At 49.4% G+C, this 14,693-nt stretch overlaps 1 protein-coding gene across 2 annotated transcripts in view; it reads left to right on the top strand.

Moving 5' to 3' along the window:
- The window catches only part of LOC144147169 (DIS3-like exonuclease 2), a 101,975-nt gene that overhangs the window by 62,759 nt on the left and 24,523 nt on the right, over window positions 1–14,693 (top strand). For both annotated transcript variants that reach the window (XM_077679239.1, XM_077679240.1), the window contains 3 exons: window positions 7,286–7,430; window positions 8,533–8,772; window positions 10,228–10,404. In XM_077679239.1, coding sequence (XP_077535365.1) covers window positions 7,286–7,430; window positions 8,533–8,772; window positions 10,228–10,404 — 562 coding nt within the window. The remainder of the gene's footprint in view (window positions 1–7,285; window positions 7,431–8,532; window positions 8,773–10,227; window positions 10,405–14,693) is intronic.

Below are 14,693 nucleotides of genomic sequence, written 5' to 3'. Positions count from 1 at the left end.
TCTAAGCCCTACTAATGATTTCGTGATAAAGCTAAAGCGCCATTGAAACAAGGGGTACATGAAAAGCGTAGCAAACCAACCAATTTATTTTCAATGCAAAATTTGTTGCTTCATTGTGCGAAAATAGGGGTGTGTTAGCGTGTGCCTGCGTAGACATTTTAATGGATCAAAAAAAAAAAGATATCAGGCGCGCAGGCTCCCCTGCCCGCCAAAAAGACTGCCCGCTTGCCAGTAAACTACCTGCCCGACTGCCTGCCAGGCAGGCGATTCCTGAGAGGATGGGTGATTTGGGGAGGAGGGGTGGTCCATCACGAGACGCCCTGGGGGAGGGGGGGTACTCAGACGCAACATGCCACACCATGGCGACACTTGAGGGTACCAAAAAACGATTGTGGGCGGACGGGGTCGTCTGCTTTTAGTAGGACAGGGCAATTGGCAGCCTGCAGGGAGACTGCCCATTGCCAGAAGATTCTGGCGAGGATGCACCGGGGGGGGGGAGGGAGGAAGGAGGGAGAGGCGTCGGAGGCACCGGGGTGCTGCCCATTGGCCAGGAGGCTACATGTTTGCCTTCCAGAAGACTGTGGCGACGATGCGTTATTTGGAGACGATGCGCGGCCCGTCACTGGTCGGCGAAAGGAGTGGACACAGGGCGGCAACAGCGGCGGCTATATAGAGTCATGCGTTAGAGCGCAGCCCTGAAGCGACCGCCCCTGTGGTTTCGCGTAGTCCCTCAGCATCGGCCTCGTTGCAACCGAGTGAACGAAGACGCCACCGAAGATAGAGCGAGCAGGAAATCCGAGGATGACAGTATGACGAAAGCATAAGGGGGAGGGCGGAACTCCAAGACCGCGCGAGACGTGCTTCAGGGCGACGACGCCTAACGAGATAACGGCAGAGTACCCCGCGCGCCGTCGTGCAGTTGCTTATGACGCGATCACTTTTGAGACACAGCAGCTATGTGCCGTTGCCGAGAAGACTACATCTCGCGCTGCACTCATATTTCGCATTAGCGAGTATCGCAATCGTCCGGTAATATTTTTTTGTTTCCTCAAGAATACAACTGCGGGTTAAAACTGCAGTGTTATGAGCCAAGAATAAAATTTAAAAAAAGATGAACAAAATTCAATTATTAAAAATACACTTGTGGCCATAAAGAGTAATGTTTTCACATTCATACAAATACACGCCTTAAGTGTCCCAGCGAATTTTTATTTCGCTTCAGTTAATGTTGTAATCGTGGACCTATCATAGAAAACATTTTTCAGTAGATTGTACTGTTAAACGATGTCTTCAACACTTTCGATCAGTTCTTTCACGCATTTCTGCGCATCTGCAAGCACTGCGAAAGCTATAGCTATAACACAGAGCAGCAGTCAGGTGATTTGCTCGTCACAGCAGATACACGCTCAGTTTCTGCTTCGCTTTTGTGGCTTTCTTTTTAGAGTCGCAACTTAAAGGAGCACTGACACGAAAATTTTTTGTCACACTTTTATTGCTTTTATCGGTGCTTAATGGTCTGGCGAACATGAAACAGCACTTCAAATACTTCAGCACGCGATAGTTAATTACATTGAACGGCCTGAAAATCGTTTGTTTCAAATTTCCGCACTTTCATCCCGAACGGTGCATATGACAGAATCCCTGACTGCCCTCACCGCTTTCTGCGGACGTCACCGGCACCCGCTTGAGAGGGTGTTGCGCCCGCTCGCCGCTCGTGGGGCCGCGTGCATGAAGTGGCGTCACGAGTTTTTGACGAGCGCTGCCGCGTCATTTCTTTTGGCTTTCACTGGAAGATGTCACGCTGATGTCCATTTGCTGAGTGCCGCTCCGTGCGCTGCTCCGTCAGCGCGATAAATAGATCAAATTAAACTATGTTCTTCGCGTCGCAGGCCGCTCATATTTCAGCCAGGGTATTCTGTTGAGTGAAGGAAGCGAACTGTGCAATAATATTAACGCCGAAAATTGGTGTCAGTGCTCCTTTAAGGAAAACCGGAAAATAGCCGCTACACCACTGTAATGACGTAATTACAGCGGTAGAAGAACGCCAAGACTGGGAAAGAGAGAAAAATATTTTAGGCAAGTTTCTAAGTTATTTAATGTGGACAGAGCTGTAATTTTTTGCATGAGGCACTTTGCGACCCCTAATCTTAGTACTGGATGTCTCGCTTGACTACTTTCTGCAAGCATTGAAGATATAGAAAAAAGTTGATAAAGGTGTTGCAGGATCGCTTTAATTTGGCCAAGACAAAACATTTGTACAACGAAACTTGACAAAGAAACTAATACCGGTCACAAAAAATTTAAAAAACCACCACGCCTGCATTTTTTTATTCCGAACCCATTTGAACCCGCTTGAAACCGGTTCGAACCGGAACGGAATGGTGCTCCGGAACCGAACCCGAACCGAACCCGAAAAAAGTCCGGTTCGACACCCTGGGTGGAAGTGTGGGGGAACACGCGGGGGGACGGTCGATCAGGATTTGGTGTGTGTGTGTGCGTTCGCTCCGAACCTTGACAGGTTTATGACCAGTGTGCCCCCTTAATGCGGAGTTCTCTGCTGCTGCGACGAGCCAGATGAAATTATCATTCTCGTGTGCGTGCTTCTTGTTTTCTTTGTTTAAGTTTCGAAAATTTGAAACTGTTTGTTTTCAAGTTGTTTCATGGTTACATGGGCTTTCAGAATGCTGCATGTGTTGCCACCCTAATTCTGACCAAGACAATATACAGTAGAATCTCGATAATACGAATCTCGAGGGACCGCCAAAAATATTCGTATCAACCGAAATTCGTATGGACCAACACAGACCAAAAAATTGAGCACTAAAAAAATTTTAGTCTACAGTGGAATCTCGGTGATACGAATTTCATTGTGATACAAATTTTCGAAATTCCCCGGCTAAAATGCATTGTATGCAATATAAAAAAATTCGGATGATCCGTACGCATTTATCACTCCGGTGCGTGTGATACGAACATGCGAGCAGACGACTGCGGCGCGGACGGGAGGCGGGAGTGTCGGTGCGGCCGCGCAGCCTTGGTTGTGCGCGGGCACAAAAGCATTAGTCCTCCCCCATTGACGGTAATCCTCCTCATGGGGAGGTGCTGTTCCGAACGAACGGAACGTTTCTCCCTCTCGACGCCTGTTCTTTCTCCCTCCCTTCTTTTATCTCCCGCTGCAATCTCTTCTCTCTGTACTTTTCGTTTCTGCTGGCTGCAGCTCGGGTGCCTCTAGCTTCCTTTTTTTTTTGTATTCTACTTCTTGAATAACCGCGGCAATCAAGCGTTCCCTCATTTCTGACGGTGAATACCCTCGCCATTTTGCCTTCTCCGCATTCCTCGCTTCCGCCTATGCCCCGCGCTCTACCTATCCTGTTGTCGCCTTACCGTGTTGACTGCTCCACTTGCGCGTCGATTATGTTGAAGCGTGAACCGTATGGAGCGTTTTCTGCTCACGAAAACACGCCGCAGGCGTGCTTTGCGGCGGCAACATGGCGGCGTCACCGGCCGCGAAGTGGTGCGGGTAGCTCGACCGACCATTTCTGATCGCTCTTTAAGATGCCACTTAAGAAACAAATGAAGTTGCTTGTACAGTAAAGGAGCTGATAATGTGGGTGAAAACGACACTGCAAAGCATCGTCCGCACGGCTAGGGAAAGTGCCGATCAAATATCCGCCACCGTGGTAAGCCTAAACATCTCTGGCGGGGCCAGCGGGATGTCCGGAGCGCTTTCAAACTGCCGCCATGAAGAGCGCGCCTCCCCAATGGAGCAAGTCGGCAGGCTCCCCCCACTGCCGCGCGCGTCGCGCATCATTTTCCGAGCGAGGTAGAATCTGATGCAGGGGCGAAATCGTCGACGCAGACGTGAAAATAGCCCACGCGCAATGCCAACCCGCAAGAATTGCATGCGGTTCACGCTTCAGTTCGTGTGCCTGCATCGCGTCGGCGATGAGCGCGCGTTCTTTTGACGCCCGTGTCGATGATTTCACCCCTGTGTCAGATTCTACTTTCTTCCTCGCTCGGAAAATGATGCGCGGCAGTGGGAGAAGCCTGCTGACTTGCGCCAATGGGGAGGCGCGCTCTTCACGGCGGCAGATATTTGGCGCGGATGACATTTTATAGTGCAGTTTTCTCCCACACTGTCAGCTCCTTTACCGCATGAGCAATTTAGTTTACATCTTGAGCTCCGTTTCAACAAAAGGTTAGAAGCGGTCGCTGAAGCTACCTGTACCTCTTCACGGCAAGAGCCGATGCCTAGTTGCCGCCACCTGCCGCATGCGCGGCACATTTCAATTTTTTCCAATTTTCTGATGATACGAATTTTCGGGTGACGAATAATTTTGCCGCCCCTTGAGATTCGTATGACCGAGATTCCACTGTATTTCTTCTCTTACTTTCGGGGGAAGAAATCTGCGATTTTTTGTGCCTTTTTTTACCATCCATTTCGCCTAGCAGTCCTTTCTGGACTTTCGCCTCCTCACTCGCGGTGCCCAAGCTTGCTACACACCGCTACAGTCAAGGCGTGCACTGCATGGTGCGTTTTTGCACGCGACTCGTGCGCATCGGCACGGCGTGTGCAATCTTTTCACGCCTGCATCAACGATTCCACACCCGCGGCAGCTTCTGCCTTGGTCAGAAAATGACGCGCACGGCAGTGGGAGAGCCTGACAACTTGCGCCATGGAGGAAGCCTCCTTGACTTGAGCCAATGGGAAGGCACGCTTCTCAAGGCGGCACTTTCGAAGCGCTCGAGACAGCCTGCTGGCTCCGCCGGCGGCGTTTGGGCTTAGCACCCCAGCAGATATTTCATGGGCTCACTTTCGAAGTGCTCGAGCAGATATTTCATGGGCTCACTTTCGAAGTGCTCGAGACAGCCGGCTGGTTCTGCCGGCGGTGTTTAGGCTTAGCACCCCAACAGATATTTCATGGGCTCACTTTCGAAGTGCTCGAGACAGCCGGCTGGTTCTGCCGGCGGTGTTTGGGCTTAGCACCCCAGCAGATATTTCTTGGGCTCACTTTCAAAGTGCTCGAGACAGCCGGCTGGCTCTGCCGGCGGTGTTTAGGCTTAGCACCCCAGCAGATATTTCATGGGCTCACTTTCGAAGAGCTCGAGACAGCCGGCTGGTTCTGCCGGCGGTGTTTGGGCTCAGCACCCCAGCAGATATTTCATGGGCTCACTTTCGAAGTGCTCGAGACAGCGGGCTGGTTCTGCCGGCGGTGTTTAGGCTTAGCACCCCAGCAGGTATTTCATGGGCTCACTTTCGAAGTGCTCGAGACAGCCGGCTGGTTCTGCCAGCAGTGTTTAGGCTTAGCACCCCAGCAGATATTTCATGGGCTCACTTTCGAAGTGCTCAAGACAGCCGGCTGGCTCTGCCGGCGGTGTTTGGGCTTAGCACCCCAGCAGATATTTCATGGGCTCACTTTCGAAGTGCTTGAGACAGCCGGCTGGCTCTGCTGGCGTTGTTTGGGCTTAGCACCCCAGCAGATATTTCATGGGCGCTTTTACTAGCGGCACCGATGATGTTTCATGGTACCGTTTTCGCCCACATTATCAGCCCCTTTACCGCACAAGCAACTTCGTGTGTGCCTTGAGCAGTATTTTAAAGAGCAGTTAGAAGCGGTCGCTCGAGCACCCCTCACCACTTCACGGCTGAAGCCGCTGGCCTTGCCGCACACAGCGTGCAGGTGATTGCACGGCGGAGTCAGTGTGCCTGTGGCATGAAGAGCGTGTCTTCGCGAGCACAAAACAGCCTGGCTGTTCTTTAAAAAAGAGCAACCAAGAGGGGAGAGAGAGTTCGTATGTCGCCGTTGCTTGCTCGCTCGGCAGTCGGTCGCCTCGCCGGCTCGTTCATATCATCCGCCGAACCGCACAGGCCAGTTCGTAAGAGCCGAAATTTTCCCATTGCAAACAATGCAATTTCGCCAGGACTTCTCAGAAATTCGTATCATCCGGAAATTCGTATCACCCAGAATCGTATCGTAGAGATTCCACTGGAAGCATCTTAGTGGCCATCTTGTCAATCTGTCCTCCTTATAGTCTCGCCTTGCCTTGTCTATTTGTGCCCTTTTTTTAAATGACAAGTGCGCGAGCCCTGCACAAACCAGGTGGTATGACAATTAAGTTGGCTGCGTGTCACAGACTAAAAAGAGTTCAAGTTTTGGGAGTTTAAGGGGGGACATGGCAAGTAAAACTGTTTTTGTTATTTATGAACAAAGTCTAATCAAATTAGGAGCATTTATGCAGTTAACTATCCTGATAACAAAACTGAAATCAGCTTAAAAATATCCTCTATACTTTTCGTGTATGCTACCTTCACAAAGTCACCCCAAGATTAACTATTTAGGCAAGAACTCTACAAGATCTTTATGACAATGGGATCAGGAAAGTCTATTTTGTGCAGAAAAGCCATTATGTTATATTGCTTTATTTCCTTTACATATCAAAAAAGAAAGAGAAGCTTCACTTTCATTTTTACATGAATTATTTGTGATATCGAAAGGAAGGTGAAGCTTTCCTTATTTTTTAACCTAAAGGATATGAAACAATAATCTAGTAGTTTCTCGACACAAAATAGACTTTCCTTATCACACTGACATAAAGGTCTTGTTGCGTTCTTGCCTAATTAGTTAATTATGCTTAGCGCAGCTTTCAGGTCTTGTAACTCAAAAAGTATAGAAGATATCCCGAAACAGATTTGAGTTTTGTTATGATCGTTAGTTACATAAACACACCTAATTTGATTTTTGTCTGTAAATAAAGTCTTTTTACTTGCCACGTTCGCGCCGAAGCTACCGTATAAGTCGGAATATAGGTCGAGCCGGAGTATAGGTCGACCCGCTTAGCTTGCGGCCGAGAAATGGAAAAATAATTATGCCAATGACCAGTGTGTACGTTGAGGGGTGACATTTCGTTTCGGCAAACTTTTTAGTGAAAAATCTTGACCTGTATTTCGACTTATACGGTACACCAGGGCTATCTGATACGCTGCAGTGGATTCAGATTGAGTCTCGACCACCTGGGGAACTTCAGCATGCTCCCAAATCTCCACACGCGGGTGTTTTTGCTCTTTGCTTCTATCTGAAAAGCAGCGACTGTGTCCTGTGGCTCAGCTGCCTTAGCCACTGAGCCACCATGGTGGCTTCTGTCACAGGCCAACTGAATTGAGTAGGCAGCTCAGTGCTCTGACCATACCTGCTTCTCCGTCTTCTCAGCTGTTGCCCCCCGACATTTTCCTCTCTTCCTCCCCCTCTCATGCGCATCAACCACACCTGCTCTTGGGCTGCTGCAGGCGGCTGCGTCGTCTGCTGGGCCCCACAGGCGACCTCTGCGTGGAGACAGAGGCCCTCCTGGAGTCGCACAACATCGACCACGGCGAGTTCCCGCCCGACATCTTTGGCGACCTCGAAGTTGGACCGGACTGGAAGGTGCCCGAGGTCAGTGCTGCTGCTGCTGCTGGGTGGGGTCGGCCTGGTGTCCTTTCCCTTTGACCTTGCCTCGCAGTGCCTCTTTTCTAACTTCCCCCCACCCAACCTCATCACATTTGAATGGTACACAATTTCACCACTTTCACAGTATCTCCTTTTAGTGCCTTCTTTTTCAGGTAATGTCGAAATGTGATGGCAGATGCAGAGTGTTCTGATGCCAGAGTTACCGTATTTACTCAAATCTAGGCCGATACTACTACTTCTTGCGACTTTCCTGTCAACACTAGGCACTCAACGCCATCTCATGGCCACAGGCTTGCAGCTGGCAGGTTTGCAGTCTCCATCCTGCTTGTTTGAAAGATGTGATTGGAGCTCTCAGCATTCCGGCTGAGCTAATTGTTTGGGCCCTCTGTAAGTGCACCATCTCAAACGTGCTGGACGGAAGTGAGGACAGCACGCTGTGGGAAGGGGTCAGTGGCAAGGAGGACAACATTGTTGACAAAGACAACGATGACGACAATGAGCAAGCAGGGAACAGGCTGCGACAAGCAACGCAAGCGTAATAAGGCGCATGTTCTAGTTCCAGTCCAATGACTTTTTCCATTCGGCTTACACGCTTTTTTATTTTCTGGCCTTCGAATTTCAGGGGCTAACCTAGAATCAAGGCCGACCTAGATTCGAGTAAATACGATACCCGATATCAGCAATTGTGGAGCTCCCCATACACTCCATGTATCAAAAACCGGTGCGTGGTTGGCCCCTTTGCACTGGGGGCAAACTAACATGTACAAGCATGGGCCAAGTTGACTAGCCTGCCGGATATCTGGGGGCAGAAAGTTCAAGTAGAACTCGCGTGTTTGTGGCTGCTGCTGTAAGTCCTTCAAGAAAAATCATGGAAACATAAATGTTACCCATTCTAATGTTTCCCTCATTTTATAAGCAATCTTTATTTCAGTAAGTTGTGTTATGGAGTGCATGTTTAGCCGAGTTCAGTTGTTGTCCCCTAGGTGTCCCATCAATAGTACGTCCCGGATACTGACAACAAGTTTTGCAACTGGCATGTCTTGAAGCACTCTGGCTCAGGTGAGCGTGTGCGGTCCCCTTGCTGCAGGAGGAGCTGTCCGGTCGGCGGGACTTCCGAGGCCAGCTGGTGTTCACGGTGGATCCCAAGACGGCCCGGGACCTGGACGACGCCATCTCGTGCCGCCCCCTGCCCCCGGCCACCGAGGGCGGGGAGCCCCTGTGGGAGGTGGGCGTGCACATTGCGGACGTGTCCCGCTTTGTGGCCCCGGGCACCCGGCTGGACCAGGTGGCGCAGCGGCGGGCCACCAGCGTCTACCTCGTGCAGCAGGTGCGGTGGACGCGGCCTGTTACAAACATCTTCCCTCCCTGCCACAGTGGCGTTGGGACTCAGGCGTGGAGCTGCTGAGCCCAAGGATGCGAGTTCAGTTTCTGGTGGCGGTGGCCGCTTTTTAGGTGGAGGCAAGAAGCAAGAACACTCATGCGTTGAGATTTTGGTGCACGTTAACGGGGCCATGCAAACAAAATACAAGTTTGGTTTATTTGAAAGATTGGCCCGTTAGGATCATACCGACACCACTTTTAACATTAACTTCGCTCAAATAAGCTACGTAATCAGGAAAAAAAGGGAATGGCCATGCGACCTACTAGCTCGTTTCCTGCACACGAACATATTACATCGTATGCACAACTGTACAATTTGCTGAGGCCGGCAAACTAAGATTAGACAGGGCTTGCCGAAGGAGCTATTTGCACTTAAATTTAGGGCACATTCTTTTTGCAGCAGTAAGAATTGTGGGGTGAACAATTAAAGTTACGAACGAACACATAAACACCAAAGCAGTTAGTGCGGAACTTTGCCGGCTGACACTGCCTAAAGCAGCCGTCAGGTACGTTGGGCTTGTCTAACACAACACTAACCAACTGACTCAAGCGGCACGGTCACTTGCATGACCACATTTGTCAAGTCATGGCTTACGTTTTAGGAAACGATAGTATGAACCAATCTGGCCAGAAGCACAGTGTGAACACTGGCACTCAGCGGTATTGCAGCGCCATCTATGAAAGTGGCCGATAAACAAGATAACCAAGCAGCCGTCTGTGAGATTCCAGCAGCCCTGATCAGTGGGCTATCTTTAGTTTGAAGGCCCTGCTCTGAATACATCATTGTCGATGTCACGAAAGCACATGATTTAGCAGGAGAATTGAAATTTTGGCTGGTATATTGTGTGCATGGCCCCTTATAAAGATCCCGAATGATCAAAATACGGATCCCTCCAGTACGGCCCAGGTGCAGCTTTCGCATGTGAAATCCCAAAATCAGGCCAGTGTTTCAAGCATGTCCGCACTCGCGGACAAGTAGTGTGTGGAGCAGTCTCCCAGGTGCGAGCCTGCCTGCAGTCGGATGGTGGGGGTGCGGCCAGTTATTGGGATATGTGTAAATGATGATGATGATTGCTATTGGTTTCCCCTTTGTAGCGGGGTGATGGCATGTCATCTTACCAAAAAGGACTAATGTACCAATGTTTTATACTCTTGGTTTAATACTAGCGCTGCTTAGGGCAGGCACAAAAAGCTGACACAGTTGACAACAACGCCACCTGGCTGTTTGAACCTAAATTAGCCAGTGCTGACGAGTCTGCACAGGAGCCTAAATAGGCAATAGGGAAAATCTTTTTTCCAATGAATTATTGTGCTGCTGCTTAGTTTTGTGGAAAATGCCTTGATTATTGTGTTGTTTGAAATCATCAGCTCATCCTCCTCCCCCTCTCCATCCATGACCTAGGTGGTGCCGATGCTCCCGCGTCTGCTTTGCGACCACCTGTGCAGCCTCCATCCGGGGGAGGACAAGCTGACCTTCTCCGTGGTCTGGAGCCTCAACGCTGAGGGCAGGGTGCGCTCCGAGTGGTTCGGTCGCTCCGTCATCCGCTCCTGCTGCAAGCTCAGCTACGAGCACGCCCAGGTCGGTCTGCGTGTGTGTGTGTATGCAGTGGAATCTCGTTGATACGAATCTCGGGAGACCGCGGAAAATATTCGTATCATCCAAAATTCGTATGAACCAACACAGACCAAAAATCTGAGTACTAAAAAAAGGTTTTTGTTTCTTTTCTTACTTTTGCATGAAGAAATCTGTGATGTTTTGTGCTTTTTTTTTTAACCTCTGTGTCACCGAGTAGTCCTATCTGTAGCGCATAAAACTTCGCACTCATCTCCTCACTCTCAGTGCCCAAGCTCACAACACACCACAGCAATGAAGACGTGAACCCCATTGTGCGTTGTTGCACGCGATTCGTGGGCGTCTGCGGTGCGTGCGCAACTTTTTCACGCCCGCGTCGACAATTCCACACCCGCGGCAGCTTCTGCCTTGGTCAAAAAAGGACGCACAACGTGCGTGACAGTGGCAGGAGCCTGACAACTTGCTCCAATTGGGAGGCACGCCTCTTAGCAGCAGTGTCGAAGCGCTCGAGACAGCCTGCTGGTAAACATTGGGTGGCCTCCGCCGGAGGTGTTTAGGCTTACCACCCCGGCAGATATTTCGTGGGCGCTTTCACCATCGGCATGGATGATGTTTTGTAGTACCATTTTCGCCCACATTATCAGCCCCTTTACCGCGCAAGCAACTTTATGTGTGCCTTGAGCAGCACTTAATGAGTGGTTAGAAGCAGTTGCTCAAGTGCCGCGCACCACTTCGCGGCCAAAGGTGCCGCCATGTTGCCGCCGCTGGCTGCGCCGCGTGCAGCATGCGGGTGGTTCAGTGGCGGCATCAGCGGCGTGCATGGCGCATTTTCTCAAGCAGAAAACAGCCCGGCCGTTCCTGGAGAAAGAGTGACAAAGAGGGGGTAGAGGAACCGCGTGGCTGGGTGGCACTTCATCTGACGTGATACCATTGTTCTTAGGCGCGCACGACGACTAGCAATGGAGCACTTCTTGCAGTGTGAGAGCTAAGTTGTGAAGTTGCTGCAAGGTAAGCCTCGCAAAGTAATATACAGTGTAGACCGCTTATAACGTATGCCGCGGGAGCCGCAAAAATCCGCACTATAAGCGGTACCGCACTATAACCAAAACACGCGCCAATTCAACCACATCGCCACCTATCTCTCAAGTCAACCTATATTTATCATCACTCAAACGCACAGCACTTAAAAACGAAGGCACGGTCTATATTTCGTATTATTTTTAACATCAGCCGCTGCTGCAGGGCAAAAGCGCAGTCTCACAAACGGCGAGCGCGGCTTTAACTTCCGTTGTGTTTGTTTTGAAAGACCATGGCTGCGTTTTTAGCGTCTATGAACAGATGCCGCAAGACGTGATAAGAACGCCAGCGGGATTTTTTTTTTTTTACCCCACCTTGTGTTCACGATGCCGAAGGCGGCTGCTTATCAGCGCAACGTACTGGTGGTGGAAATCTTCGGCTTCGCGCGGCTCGAATGTTCGGAAAGGGAAAGAGCGGTGGCTTATCTGCAACAACGTTCTAAAGCGTGAACCGCGTGGTAGATTTGGTATCGCGAAAACGTGCAGTTCACGCCAGCGCGGATACAACTGGCGTGGTGTGGGCGGCGCGGTAAGAGGCGGCAACATGGCGTCGGCACTGGCCGTGAAGCGGTGCAGGCAGTTCCAGTAAGTTCCAGCGACCGCTTCTAACCGCTCGCTGAAATGCCGCACGGGGCGCAAGCGAAGATGCTCATGCAAGAAAAGAGCTAATAATGTGGGCAAAAAGTGGAATATAAACTGCCATCTACGCTGCTTGTGAAAGCGCCCACCAAAAAATACCGCGGTGGTAAGCCTAAACATCTCCGGCGCGGCTAGCCGGCTCGGAGCGCTTCGAATCTCCCGCCATTAGGTACGCGTCTCCCCATTGGTGCAAGTCGTCAGGCTCCTCCCACTGCCACGCGAAGAAGCCACCGCGAGTGCGGAATCGTCGATACGAGCACGAAAAAAAAAAAAAAAAAAAAACTCGCAACGCCGATGTGCACGCTTCGTGCGCGAAAACGGGCCATGCGGTTCACGATTAATAAAATCAACTTGCCGCGCGCGGATGGGGAGACTGTCGCTATCTTCCGAGATGCATCAAGCAAGGTCAATTGTGGTTATCAGGTACGCACGAACTAAAGGGTGCCTATTTTTTTTCTTTGGGTGTCTACGTTAGAGGAGGGCAAGGGGTGCACGCTGCGTCAGATGGCCGATTTCATCCTTTCTTTTTTCTTTTGCTACCCTAAAACGATGCCTCAGCTGCGCCGGTCGATCCGCAGACCCGCCGAAAAACCGCACTATAAACGGTATTGTGCTTCGGCCAACCGCATCTTAAGCGGTATGCTTATGCATTGAGTTCTATGGGAGGCAAACCGGTGGTCGCAAAAACCCGCGTTATATCCGGTCCCGCACTATAAGCGGTTACGTTATAAATGGTCTACACTGTAACTGACTTTCGAAAATAAATTTTCGGCTTGTGGCCAATTCTCCTGTCATTTATGTTTCATTCTCGCGGCAACAAAGTTCCCGCAAAAGAGAATTTCTTGGCTTTCCCTGGAGGTTTTATTATTGTGGGGTTCGACTGTAGTGAAAGAATGTTGGGATCAGTGCCAGTCTTTTTAAGGGGGGACGTGGCTTTCAAAATCAACTTTTTTATTTCTGAGTGGACTTTGATGAAAATTGGCACAGCAACTGGAAATGCTTCTGTGATAACACCATAAAAATTTCAAGACAATATTTTGTTAACTTTTTTATTTATTAAATTTTCTTTCTGTTCCGCTTGTACCGAGCTTGAGCGACTTATAAAACACGATAGAAAACTTGTTCGAAGTGCTTTGCATTCCCAAATGAATGCGCGAGGTCGTGACAGTTTTAGAGTTTTTTTTTTACAAAACAATATTTTTTAGTTTTCATTTTTTTAGAGGTTAATGTGCAACAGGCATGTCGACTGTGAACGACTGTTTGAATAAAAAAGTCACAAAAAACAAATCTGGAAAACCAAAAGTGTCACGACCTGAACTGTTCATCAAGGAATATAATGCAAGAAATGGAATTGAAATAGACCCAGTGGTCACGAAGAAATCCCTGGTACAAGCGACATAGGTGGCAAAAAAAACTGTTTTGAGAAAATGGCTTCCGAAGTTGCAACATAGGTTTCACTTATCAAAAGTCGCCACGGTTGCAGCCTTTCATGTCCTTTTGAACATGGGGCTTCTGGAAGGCCTTGCCTTGAAATTGGAGTGCCTTTTACACCCTTTCTCTTTCCAGAAAACATCATTTTCAGCTCCTCCGTGAAGAGTACATACCCCCTTTGCAAACCAAACGGAGGGTAAGATGGGTTTCAATGGGCTTTCAATGCAAAGTAGGTTAGCTGGTTGGCTGTATCGCACTGGACAACCTCCTTTTGCAGTGTTGTCACTATGGCAACAAGTTAAGCATTTTTTTTACTTAAATTTGAACATTTTGGGCTTTTTTTATGTTTTATCTTGCCTGGCACAGCAACTTAGTACTCATACGTGCAGGTGTTCATTGCCAAAAGTTTGCATACCACAAGGATGAAAATTAGCTACTTTGAAGCTTGGTAGAGTATTCTGCATAACTCCCAACTTCAATGCAAGAGCATATTTTTTTACTACTTTTGACATTCAAGGCATCCAATATTTCTCGCAGCACAGCCAGTATGCCCTAAGCAATGGTATCAATAATTTCCCTAAAAAAATCACTGTTAAATGCTGCCACAGTAACGTACATTTTTAACGCAGAGAGCATATTTTTATTCCTATATTACTAACTCAAACCTGTTTGCATGAAAATTACAAGTGCACGGGAAACGTTGCGCAAGAAAGGCGATATGGCTCGCGCGCATCGCAGCGCACGCTTACCGCGACATATCGAACTTTGATTATACCTGATATGGCTGGTCAGGTTGCTTTTAAGATTAAATCTAACGTCGCAGGCATTACAACTACTGGCGTTCAATCGTAACCGGTTGCCCAGTCATGTGATGCTCCAATGCGCGTCGGCTATGCCGTGCGCGCCGCAGCGTTTGACGCGTCGACCGTTTCTTTCTCAAGGCTAGCGAGCCCACAGTCAAGACACAGCAATAACTAAGGGTGTAAACATCGCAAATCCGACTAAAAGTTCACTTCACGAACCGCTATCACAAGCGCGCACACCGCGTCACCCTCCAAGGTCTGGCGACGGTAGAGTCACGCGCACCACGAAGCGTTCAATGACCTCCGCCTTTCGAGCCACACAACTTCCCGTAATCTGGCTCGTTAT

This window comes from Haemaphysalis longicornis, unplaced genomic scaffold, assembly GCF_048455015.1.
Source record: "Haemaphysalis longicornis isolate Haplotype H1 unplaced genomic scaffold, Haemaphysalis longicornis Haplotype H1 scaffold_7, whole genome shotgun sequence".
Classification (NCBI taxonomy): domain Eukaryota; kingdom Metazoa; phylum Arthropoda; class Arachnida; order Ixodida; family Ixodidae; genus Haemaphysalis; species Haemaphysalis longicornis.
Note: the sequence above shows the minus strand (reverse complement) of the source record. Positions and strands in the feature narration are given on the sequence as shown.